General features: G+C 42.6%; 1 protein-coding gene across 3 annotated transcripts in view; it reads left to right on the forward strand.

The window, feature by feature from the left end:
* CLIP1 (CAP-Gly domain containing linker protein 1) overlaps window positions 1–12,158 on the forward strand; it is a 125,331-nt gene that overhangs the window by 26,712 nt on the left and 86,461 nt on the right. For all 3 annotated transcript variants that reach the window (XM_068563782.1, XM_068563780.1, XM_068563781.1), the window contains exon 2: window positions 9,161–9,355. In XM_068563782.1, the coding sequence (XP_068419883.1) occupies window positions 9,271–9,355 (85 nt within the window). In that variant the 5' untranslated portion in view covers window positions 9,161–9,270. The remainder of the gene's footprint in view (window positions 1–9,160; window positions 9,356–12,158) is intronic.

Below are 12,158 nucleotides of genomic sequence, written 5' to 3' on the forward strand. Positions count from 1 at the left end.
ACTCTTCATTGTGGTGCGCGGACTTCTCATTGCAGTGGCTTCTCTTGTTGTGGAGCACGGGCTCTAGGTGCGCGGGCTTCAGTAGTTGTGGCGCACGGGTTTAGTTGCTCCATGGCACGTGGGATCTTCCCGGACCAGGGCTCGAACCCATGTCCCCTGCATTGGTAGGCCGACTCTTAACCACTGCGCCACCAGGGAAGTCCCTATACATTGTTTTGGTTGAAGTACATGAAGAAAATTGGCCTCACAGATTTATAGGAAAGGAAGAGCATTTTCAGATAATTATGGATTTTCTTCTTTAATACTACTCCAGGGCTTCCCTGGTGGCGCAGTGGTTAAGAATCCGCCTGCCAATGCAGGGGACACAGGTGGGATCTTCCTGGTCTGGGAAGATCCCACATGCCGCAGAGCAACTAAGCCCATGCGCCACAACTACTGAAGCCCACGTACCACAACTACCGAAGCCTGTGCACCTAGAGCCTGTGCTCCGCAACAAGAGAAGCCACCACAATGAAGAGTAGCCCCTGCTCGCCGCAACTAGAGAAAAGCCTGTGCACAACAATGAAGACCCAACACACCAAAAATAAATAAATAAAATAAATACTACTCCAAAAACTTGATAGGCTGTAGTTTCTTAAAGGTGGCATCTCAAACTATATTAATGAACTTTTATTGTTACGTAAAAATCCATTGGTCTAATTTGTGCTTTGAATGAACCCTTTACCCATATGGGATTTTGTAACATTATACATTGTTGGTTGGAAAATATTGATTTACTGAGTTATGAGATCTTCCAAATATTGGCACATTAAAAATTATGTTTGTTAACCATCGATCTCATCAGAAATATCTGTAGTATTGCGAAGCTCTCAAGCTCACATCAGAGGATAGGTTTTCCAAAATTCTTTCTCCTGAAAGCTTAAATTTTATCATTGTCAACAAACAGTTGTTTTCCTTGAAGTGACAGGCTCACATAGTTCATTTTCAAGAAAGTGTCTGCTGGAGATACCGAGTGTGAGTAACCACAGTTTGTCAGGGATTCTTTCAGGTGGAAATGGTGTTCCCTGAACAGAGTGGCTGATTGAGGCTGCCCCTCAGTTGCATGTGTGCTTTTTATTGAGACGGTCATTGTGCAGGGGTGTGCAGCAGAAGTGCTTCACGTGGACTTCCCATTTTGTTACTCAGAATATTAAAAAGGCACATATTCAAGGTTGAAATTTAATAAAATTATTCATTTTTATGCTTTAGCAAGTGCTTTATCACATTCTTATGTGAAAGTAGTTTTTTTTTTTTTTCCTGGAAGCACTGAATACAGAAAAGAATAGCACAGTGTGCCTCTACTGCCTTGATTATGGCATCTACACTTTTTACCCACTATTGCTACTGTACCACTAGTGCAAATGTCAACATTGCAGGAGAAGGCAACTAACGTCTTAGCAATATTATGAAAATAGTTTTGACTCCCTGAAAGGGTCTCTGGGTGCTCTAGGCGTGCAGGGCTCACACTTAGAGAACCGCTGCGTTAAAGTAACAAAAATCAGGGTTGGCAGGACGGCCTGTCTCTCTGTCACTCCTGTCTTAGAGATCTTACCCTCCACTTTGTAAGCTCAGAAACTCTTTTTTTTTTATCCATATACTCAGAGATTAGACTCATACTAACAAATTCAGAGATTGAAGTTTATAAAATATAACTTTGTGTATTTATAATGAGTGAAATGCCAAAAGGCACCATTCCCTTTGGTCGCTCTTAGAAACCCAGACCATAATGTGAGCAAAGGATTTTGGGGCATTGTCTCAAATGTCCTTAAATGCTGATTTTCACCCAGCTTTTCCAAGTCTGCTTCGTAGACTCCCTATGTTTATTTTCCAGAGAACCTTTTCCCAGGGTGAGTAGAATACACATTTTCTTTTTAACTCTTTTTCTAGACTTCTTGGGCTGTGCTTCTTTTTAGTTTGGCAATGCACAGTCACCTTTCTTCCTTCTTTTGGTGTATTTCATGTTATGTTCAATTACTCATAATGAAATGTATGTGTATACATATATAAGAATCTGCAGTTTAACAAGATCCCCAGGAGATGTGTGTGCACATAATGAACAATGGCGTGAATACCCATGTACACCCCACCCAGTTTAAGAAATTGAACATTACCATTATGTTGACTTTTGATGTTGTTTTTATAACTGATTATTACAAAACATAGCATTTTTTTTGGTTAAATTTTAGGTTCATTATGTTTAGATTGCTTTCTTCACAAATCCACTTTTTTTTTTTTTAAGTACACTGCTTCTTAACTACAATGTAAGACATAATTTTATACTTAACCATTCATCTCTGTACTGCTGGGTTCATCTGCTAATTGAGCCCAATTCCAAACTCTTTAACTCGGCCTTCTATAGTTCATGTTTGTGATTATCAGTCTTCCCTCTCTGTCACTGGCCTCTTCTCTGAACAGTTTCTTTCCCTCCTTGCCTTGTCTAGAACTTGGCTGGTCTCTGAAGACACTGTTTCCCCTGCAGCCCTCTCGAGGGCCTACCTCAGACTTGACCGTGTTGTTTGATGCTGTAAATTGCTACTTCTCAGGCCTTCAAAAACCGCAGCCCCTTCGAGGCTCTACCATGCTGATATCCACTGACCTCAGCCTCTTCCCTTCACTCCTTTTAGCTTCTGCCTCCTTCTTGCTATCCACATCTCCTCCTCCAGTCCCTGTATTTTAGACTCCCACAGTCCTACCAGTAATCCCTTCAGCGCTCAGGCCTCTGAGTTCCATCCCGACGGTCAGAGCCTTCAAGCTTCTCACTCTAAACACCACCTCTGATCCACTGACCCCTTGCTACTCAAAGGGGAGGGCGTGTCCTCAAAATGGCAGGATTAATATCCTCTGGGAGTGCTGGAAAGCAGAATCTGAGGCCCCACCCCAGAGTTACCAAATCAGAAACTGCAGTTTGACAAGATTCCCCAGGACTTCCCTGGTGGCGCAGTGATTCAGAATCCGCCTGCCAATTTAGGGGACACGGGTTTGAGCCCTGGTCCGGGAAGATCCCACATGCCGCGGAGCAACTAAGCCCGTGCGCCACAAATACTGAGCCCACGCGCCTAGAGCCCGTGCTCCGCAACAAGAGACGCCACCGCAATGAGAAGCCCGCGCACCGCAACGAAGAGTAGCCCCCGCTTGCCCCAACTAGAGAAAGCCCACGCGCAGCAGTGAAGACCCAACGCAGCCAAACATAAATACATTAAAGGAAAAAAAAAAAAAGATCCCCAGATTTGTATGCACGTTTGAGTATCCAGTGTCTCCATTCTAACAATCCTTCCTCCTCTTTGAGACCTCTGATCCAATTTTTCACTCTGACCTCACCCTGTCTCCACTTCCCTTTTTACTCATCTCAGATCCCCCGTGCCATTTTAATCACTCCTTTAAAACACTCCTTTAAAATCACCATCACCTCCCTTGCTTTTCCCTTCTATTTTAATTTAACTGGCAGAATTTTGATTGTAGTTGAACTTAGCTATCTACCTTCCTCATATCTGTGCCTGAGCAGAAGCTTGTTATTAGAGAAAAAATAACAGGAGACAGGTTTCACTTTAAATTCATGACCACAAGCCTCACGTGTACTTTGGGCTGCTTGGCGTTCCTACTACATTTCCCTAGTAAGCTCCTGTTTCTCTGCTCAAAGACAAATATTTTTGTGTGTTCAGCACTCTCTCTGAGCCTCCCAGCGGTTTCTCCTTTCCTGCTTACCCCACCGGCCAGTGAGAAAATGAAAGAGTACCTTTCACGTAGTAGTTTCTCAGGAGATATTTGTTGAATGAATGGATGACCATCTTGTGGGAAGATTTCCTTCAGAGAGTGAATCTGTTCAGCAAAGTACCAGGTCCCAAAAGCGCCAGCACTGATTTCATTGACCTTGGGAAAGTCACTTACCTTCTCAGACCTTAATTCTCTTTGTCCATGAATGGGCCTAAAGATATTTGTTCACCTACCTTCACAGCTATTTTGAGACACAAATAAGGCAGTTTCATATTTGTGCTTTGTGCAGTCTCGGCACTGTACATGTGTAGGTCATTTTAGTAATACTCGTCCTAATGTTTTTTTTTAATTAATTTATTTTATTTTGTTTATTTTTGGCCGCATTGGGTCTTCGTTGCTGTGTGCCGGCTTTCTCTAGTTGCGGCGAGCAGGGGCTACTCTTCATTGTGGTGCGCAGGCTTCTCTCTCATTGCGGTGGCTTCTCTTGTTGAGGAGCACAGGCTCTAGGCACGTGGGCTTCAGTAGTTGTGGCACATAGGCTCAGTAGTTGTGGCTCACGGGCTCTAGAGCGCAGGCTCAGTATTGTGGCACACGGGCATAGTTGCTCCGTGGCATGTGGGATCTTCCCGGACCAGGGCTCGAACCTGTGTCCCCTGCATTGGCAGGCGGATTCTTAACCACTGTGCCACAAGGGACGCCCCCTAATTTTTTTTTCTTTTTTTTTTTTTTTTTTAGTCTGAGTGTTTTTTTAAATTTATTTATTTATTTATTTATTTATTTATTTATTTATTTATTTATTTATTTATTTATTTATGGCTGTGTTGGGTCTTCGTTTCTGTGCGAGGGCTTTCTCTAGTTGCGGCAAGCGGGGGCCACTCTTCATTGCGGTGCGCGGGCCTCTCACTATCGCGGCTTCTCTTGTTGCGGAGCACAGGCTCCAGACGCGCAGGCTCAGCAGCTGTGGCTCACGGGCCCAGTTGCTCCGCGGCATGTGGGATCTTCCCAGACCAGGGCTCGAACCCGCGTCCCCTGCATTGGCAGGCAGATTCTCAACCACTGCGCCACCAGGGAAGCCCAGTCCTAGTCCTAGTGTTTTTAATTGTGGTGTGTGGTCTCTTCTGAGTTTGAACATTAGATTTAGGGAAAGAACTTGGGCTCTGGAATCACACTTGTGTTCACCTCTCTGCTTCTTAGCTGAATAACTTTAGGTGGCAGGTCATTAACAAATGAGGAAATACATGTCTTAGTTTCTGAGATGTTCCTTCACTAAAGAAGGAATAGTTATAGTAGCTAATCTATAGTATTATTGTAAGGCTCAACTGGGATAATAAGGATAACAATTATTTCTAAATTATAATATTCTGGTGTTGTGGTCCTCAGGTGTTGGGAGGATGGGGGTGTCTTATTTTAGATCCAAAACTGTTGACTCAGTGATCATAAGTATCAAAATTTCAAATATTCTCAGTGTATTAGTGAGGCAAGAATATCTTTTTTCCTTTAGCATGTGTTTTGGAATTGATTAGTTTCAATGTGACATTCACTGACTTGAAACACTATGCAGAGCTGTTGCTTCTGGATCATTACATTTTATGGGTACCATGACCAAGACTTTGATCCGTTGTTTCTCAGTGAATTGATTTTTTAAAGCAAGCCTGACTTGGCATTCATTAATAATGCATGAAGAAGAAACTTAAATTGGAAGATTTAAAAACCAACATTGTTGGTTTTCATTTTTTTTTATTTTTTTTAAATGAAGAATTTTTATTCATCAAAAAACCATGACGAGAATGAAAAATAATCAGAGAAGGAGAGGATATTTACAACAGATGTAACTCAGAAATGATTAGTACCAAGAATATATACAAATCAATGAGTAAAAGACAGCTGACATGAACACAACAGAGACAAGTTTTGAATGGACACTTTTCAAAAGAAGAATTGCAGTGACCAATGAACGTAGGCAGATGCTCAAATTTGTTCCTAATTAGAGAAATGCAAAATAAAACCACAGTGAATGTCTCAACATCACACTGGCCAAAGTTAAAGTCTGGCAATATCAAGTGTTGCTGAACTGGAACTCATACACAGCAGGGGAAAAGGAGAGGGATATTAAATGTTAAAGATATGCCTACCTCACAATCCAGCAATTAAACTCCTAGGTCAATGCCCTACAGAAATGTGTTTATGTGCACAAAGATGCTCGTTGCAGCATTGCTTATAATAGCCAAAAACTGAAATCACTCTAGAAGTGTCTGTCACAGTAAAATAAAGTGGTACTAAGGAAATGGCACATCATACAGTAATGAAAATGAATAAATCACACCAACATGCGATGTGAATTGTATAAGCAATGTTGAGTGAAAGATACCAGACACAACATACAGTGTGATTCCATTTTTATACGTCAAAAGTAGGCAAAACAAACTAATCATATTGTTGCACACATAACCGGTAAAACTATTTTCTAAAAGGGGAGTATTGCCATAAAGTTAGAATAGTAGTTACCTCTGGGAGACAAAGGCGAGGCTGGAGAGGACACACAGGGAGATTTTGGAGTGCTGGCAGTGGCTTTTCTGCATCTGGTTTGTGATTACATAGCTGTTTGCTTCACCCATAAAACTATATCTGTTTTATGTACATGTCTGTTTTATGTACTTTTCTGTATATTTCACAAATTTAAAAGAATGAGAGAGAACTTGTACTACGAAATGTTAACAGTGATTAGAGCCATAATTATTAAAATAGTGTGGAAAACTAGAAGGCCCAGAAATAGGTCCAAGACACAAAAAACACAGAGTGGATTTTTAAATTGCTCCCAATTCTCTTATTGAGACAGACTAGATTTTTCTCCTTCATTAAATCTTGGTCACAGTTCCCTGCTTTGGGATTCAAGTAGCTCAGATGGACCGAGAGCTAGAGGCATGAAGATTAGACAACAGAAGACTTAAGACTTTGGGTTTATGACCGTTCTTGGGTTCCTGATAACCACACGCCTGTTTCTTAGGCCGAGGCTTTTAGTTGGCCAGTGTTTTGTGAGCTTAGCATGTTGAGCTGCAAGGTTTGAAACTGGCTGAGGCTGGCCTAGTCGCTTATTGTTTTCAGAATTTCGCTTCAGGGAGGAGTGCTTGACCTGAGCCCAAGAATTCACTGTTTAGCCCGAGTGAAATATTTTAAGGAGTACTTCATCCTCTCTTCTCGCCGCTATAGTAGCTTTTCCAGGACGATCGTGCCTCCTTTGCCTGTTCTGTCCTTAACTACCTGACCCTTGTCACTTTATGATATTGGACCAGGGTGAAGAGTAGCCAAGACACAAGACCCCATGGTAATCTCTGCACTTAGCTTATCCCCATCTTCCTCAAATATTTTTGCACGAGTAAATAGCCTAGAGGAGACTCAGTGAAACCCTCCATGTGTCTAAGGCGGTAGCAGGAGCAGGTAGCTCTGCTTGCAGCCTACAGACTGTGTATGGTGAGGGTCTGGCAGTAAAGCACGTGGTTTCCGCTCTGAGTTAGAACCACCTGACCCGGCACACAGACTCCCAGCACACTGCTGCCGTCCTGGCAGTGAGGGTGATGGTGGTGACAGTAAGGAGCCCGGGAATTTTGTATTAACAGCCGGGATCGGCAACCCCTGTCTTCAAGCACACAGCAGTGCTTTCTCTGTTAGTCCCAGTCTTCCCCCAAGCCACACGGCTTACCTTTGACTTTGTAAAAAACACTTTGTGCCATTTTGGACCCTCTTGAGAACCATGGGGAATCTTCAGAGTGAGCCTAATGAGACTACTGTCTTGGTTTGATTTCCGTTCAGTCTGATTATCTTTGTTTTTTTTTGTTTGTTTGTTTGAAGATTTTTTGACGTGGACCATTTGTAAAATCTTCATTGAGTTTGTTACAGTATTGCTTCTGTTTTTATGTTTTGGTTTTTTGGCCTCGAGGCCTGTGGGAATCTTAGCTCCCCGACCAGGGATCGAACCTGCACCCCTCTATTGGAAGGCGAAGTCTTAACCACTGGACCGCCAGGGAAGTCCCAGTCTGATTATCTTTGAATAGAAAAACTTACACGGCTATATTAGTTTCCTGGGGCCGCCATAACCAGTGACCACAAACCGGGTGGCTTAAGACAACAGATTTGTTCTCTCACAGATCTGGAGGCCAGAAGTCCAAGATCAAAGTATCACCAGGGTTGGTTCCTTCTGGAGCTCTGAGGGAGACTCCGTCTCATGCTTCTGTCTTAGCTTCTGGTGGCTGCTGGCTGTCCTTGGCTTGTAGTCACATGGCTGCAATCTCTGCCTGGGTCTTCACCTGGCCGTCTCCTCTGTGCTCTCCTCTTCTAATTAGGACACTTGTCATCAGATTTAGGGCCCAGGCAGGTGATCCAGGACGAGCTCATCTCAAGATCCGTAACTGAATTACGTCTGCAAAGACTCTTCTCTCAAATAAGGTCACACGCATAGGTTCCAGATGGACATATCTTTTGGGGAGGCCACCATTCAACTCACTGCAGGGACCGTAGCAGCTCCTCTGTTAGCCCTGGCCAGACTGTTTACTGATGCTTGGCATTGCTTGTGAGAGAGACAGAGAGTGAGGTCTGTGCTTCGTCATCCAAGCTTGACTACCAGAAAAAAATGCAAAATGCAGCCGTTAGAGAGAGTCAGTAAATAGCATTTTTCTCTTTGAATTCTGTTTTATTAGGTATTATGTCTAGAAATATTTTTCTGTATTCCAAAATCCCGAGGTCTTCCTCCTCTCTTAAAGAGCAAATGGCGAAGTACTGTTTTGCCTGAGCCCAGAAGCTGTAGATTCATACTTGGTCTTGAGTAAATCAGAAGTTCATTGTGTTTCTGTAGACGAAACAAAGATAACTTCCTTTTAGTACTTTCCAGATACGGCTTTTTCTTACAGAGTTTGAATTTGAATCTTTCTCTTGTTTAACATATACTTGGTTTTATACTGAGTTACTGTATAATTCTGTGGATTAAATGGTATATACAGTTAATACGGGCTAGTGGTCATCAAGCTGAAGCAACATAGAAGTCAGTGAAGTGAAAACTGAAAGTTCCCTTCTCTTCCCCCCATTTAGTTTGGTGCACATTTTTCTGAACCCTCTTCTATGGATTGTGTGGTTTTTAGGCACTGTACTGATCTGGTATTATTAGATACTATAAAGAAAAGTGAATATATTGCCAGCCTTAGCTACTTGTCTTTAGGATAGTAAATTGCTTTTAAATCTATTTCAGCAGCATCTTCATATTTTTGATATCTGGAGTTTTCTAGGTTCCTAGGTTCATTGTGGAGATGGTTTTCTTATCATACATAAGGAAAAGTTTAGGCTGTGAAAGCTACTTTCGTAACTCTTTCTACTTTCTTTCTCCTATAGATTCTAAGCTCTTTTTATATTTTTCTCTTTGCAGATTTAACCCAGAGACTGACTCCACTATAGAAACACCCACAGTTCTATCAATGACTGGGGAAAGATAGTGGCAACAGGCAAAGGAAAAACAGCTCTGATATCCTAAGGACAATGAGTATGCTGAAACCAAGCGGGCTTAAGGCCCCGACGAAGATCCTTAAGCCTGGAAGCACAGCCTTGAAGACACCTGCTCCTGGTAATGCTCTATGTTTCTCCTTAATAGCAAGTTTTTCATCCTATGTGAAGACTTCTATTTGAAAAATTTAAAAAGACAATCTTATAAAACTTCATACTGTTGAAAATACTTGAGAAAGTTTCAATTAAAAGACATAGAATTTTATGGGCTTCCCTGGTGGCGCAGTGGTTGAGAATCCGCCTGCCAATGCAGGGCACACGAGTTCGAGCCCTGGTCTGGGAAGATCCCACATGCCCGGAGCAGCTAGGCCCGTGAGCCACAATTACTGAGCCTGCGCGTCTGGAGCCCATGCTCCGCAACAAGAGAGGCCGCGACAGTGAGAGGCCCGCACACCGCGATGAAGAGTGGCCCCCGCTTGCCGCAACTGGAGAAAGCCCTCGCACAGAAACGAAGACCCAATGCAGCCAAAAAAAAAGTAATAATAAATAAATTAAAAAAAAAAAAGACATAGAATTTTATATTTAGTAGACTTAATCAGTGAAGAGTCTATTTCCTCGATTCAGTGTAAGGTTCTGAAATAGTTGTCAAGTTAATTTCAGTGTTTGAGCCTTACAGTGTTAAAGTGTTTCTTCAGTTTTTCTGCCCATGTGTCTTCCTGAACTCATCAGGACCTTTCTCTTGGGGTTTAGGGATAGATAGAGAAAACAAAGACTAATCTGGCTTAAAAGATATGATGACAGGGCTTCCCTGGTGGTGCAGTGGTTGAGAAACCGCCTGCCAATGCAGGGGACACGGGTTCGATCCCTGGTCTGGGAAGATCCCACATGCTATGGAGCAACTAAGCCCGTGTGCCGCAACTACTGAGCCTGTGCTCTAGAGCCCGCGAGCCACAACTACTGAGCCCGTGTGCCGCAACTACTGAAGCCCGCGCGCCTAGAGCCCGTGCTTCACAACGAGAGAAGCCACTGCAATGAGAAGCCCGCGCACTGCAACAAAGAGTAGCCCCCGCTCACCGCAACTAGAGAAAGCCTGCGCGCAGCAACGAAGACCCAACATAGCCAAAAATAAATAAATAAAATAAATAAATTTATTTAAAAAAAAAGAAAAGATATGATGACAGTCATTGACCTGAAATTGGCCATCATCATCAAGGGAGCAGGTAGTACAGTAGCTCAAGTCTGGCTCATGAGGGAAAACCTTCCCCATTTTATAGATGAACTTGTGTCTTTTATTATCTTTAACAACCTGTTTCTCATCAGTTCTCCATCTCCTCCTTCAGCATTTCCATTTCCATCCCATAATGATCACCTAAGGTCTTTAGTAAGAGAGGCAGGAGAGAAGCATCTGATGCTTGCTTTTACCATCTTTTATGTGATTTGTATACTATTAGATCTTATGTTTTCAGCCTTTCCAGACAGGTGCCCACCATAATCTATTAAGTACAACATTGTTTCTTCAAGTTCTTCCATAAAGACATTCATTGGTCTTCCTTGAGGGAAGGGATCTTTGTGTTTGCTCTTTTTTTCTTTTTTTTTCACTGCTGTATTCCATCCACACACCTAGAAAATTGCCTGGCATGTAACAGGAGCTCAGTAAATATGTGTTGACTCGTTGGAGATCCTGAGTTATTTACATTTTATGTATCAGGATAAAACCCGGTTCTTTTCAGAGAGGCCATAAAACATTGTAATAGGGAAGAACCTTTTGTATTCTATTACAAGTTACTCACTAAAGGGATGTTGCCTGTAAGTTTAAATTATACATAATGGCACATCTCTTGGAACCCTGCTTCCCAGATACTGAGCATTAAGCTAAAATACCTTTGTTCAGCTCACAGGAAACATCCTGGCCAGGCCCACCTGTGAATGACTGCAGGGAGGAAGGAATTAACCCATGCCCTCCGGAGGCTGATGAGAACCAGGAAGTGTTTGACTTTACTCCCTCCCCTTTTAGTATAAAAGGAGCCCGAATTCTAACTCAGGCAGGATGGTTCTTTGGGGCCCGAGGCCACCATCTTGTCGGTCTGCTGGCTTTCCGAATAAAGTCGTTATTCTTTGCCCCAACAATTCGTCTCTTGGTTATCTGCCTGTTGTGTGGTGAGTAGTATGAGCTTAGACTCGGTAACAACATCTTAGAGGAAAGCTTTACTGATAAAGCAAAGGACTGTGAAGAAATGGGTTTATTTAAGGACTATTTAGCCTTGGGGGAAGTCAGTCAAAATTGGCATCCCCTTCTCCTCAAAATCCTTCCTCTTTTAAGACCCCTTCAAATGCCAACCCTTCTCTAAAGCCTTCCACTGTTACATTTACCCCGTTAGCATTGTCTTTTTCACTTTTAGTATTTTTCGTGCATACCTTTTAGCACTTGAAGTCCTTGAGTGCAGGGATCATGAGTAATTCAACTTGGTTCCTCCAGTGTTACTTGGCACACACTAGGTTTTTTTAAATTAAGATTAAAGCAGCTTATTAATACTAAAACTTACACGCTTAAAAGGAAGTAATTGCCAAGGAATTCAAGATACTTTTATGAACATTGTTTTTCAGAAATTCATGCTTGCAGCACTCTGTGAAGAGTAACTGTTGATGTGCAAAGCCAGAACTGATGCTAAAAAAAAAACTGGCCCCTGTCTTTGGCAGATTATTTATTATCTGTTCTATCTGAGAGCATCCACTGTCTTCTAAACAAACAAACAAACAAGCAAAAAAACCCTCCACAAATGGAAACTCCACAGTCCCCCTTTCTGTGTCGGGTAAAGAGATGTTCAGCACCCACTCTCGCTCAGCTGGGCCACTCTGCTCCCCAGTCTGCGTGATTCAATCCTGTCGATCAGGCCTCAGACTAGGTATCACCTCCTCCAGGAGGC

This window comes from Eschrichtius robustus, chromosome 14 (genome assembly GCF_028021215.1).
Source record: "Eschrichtius robustus isolate mEscRob2 chromosome 14, mEscRob2.pri, whole genome shotgun sequence".
In the NCBI taxonomy this organism is placed as follows: domain Eukaryota; kingdom Metazoa; phylum Chordata; class Mammalia; order Artiodactyla; family Eschrichtiidae; genus Eschrichtius; species Eschrichtius robustus.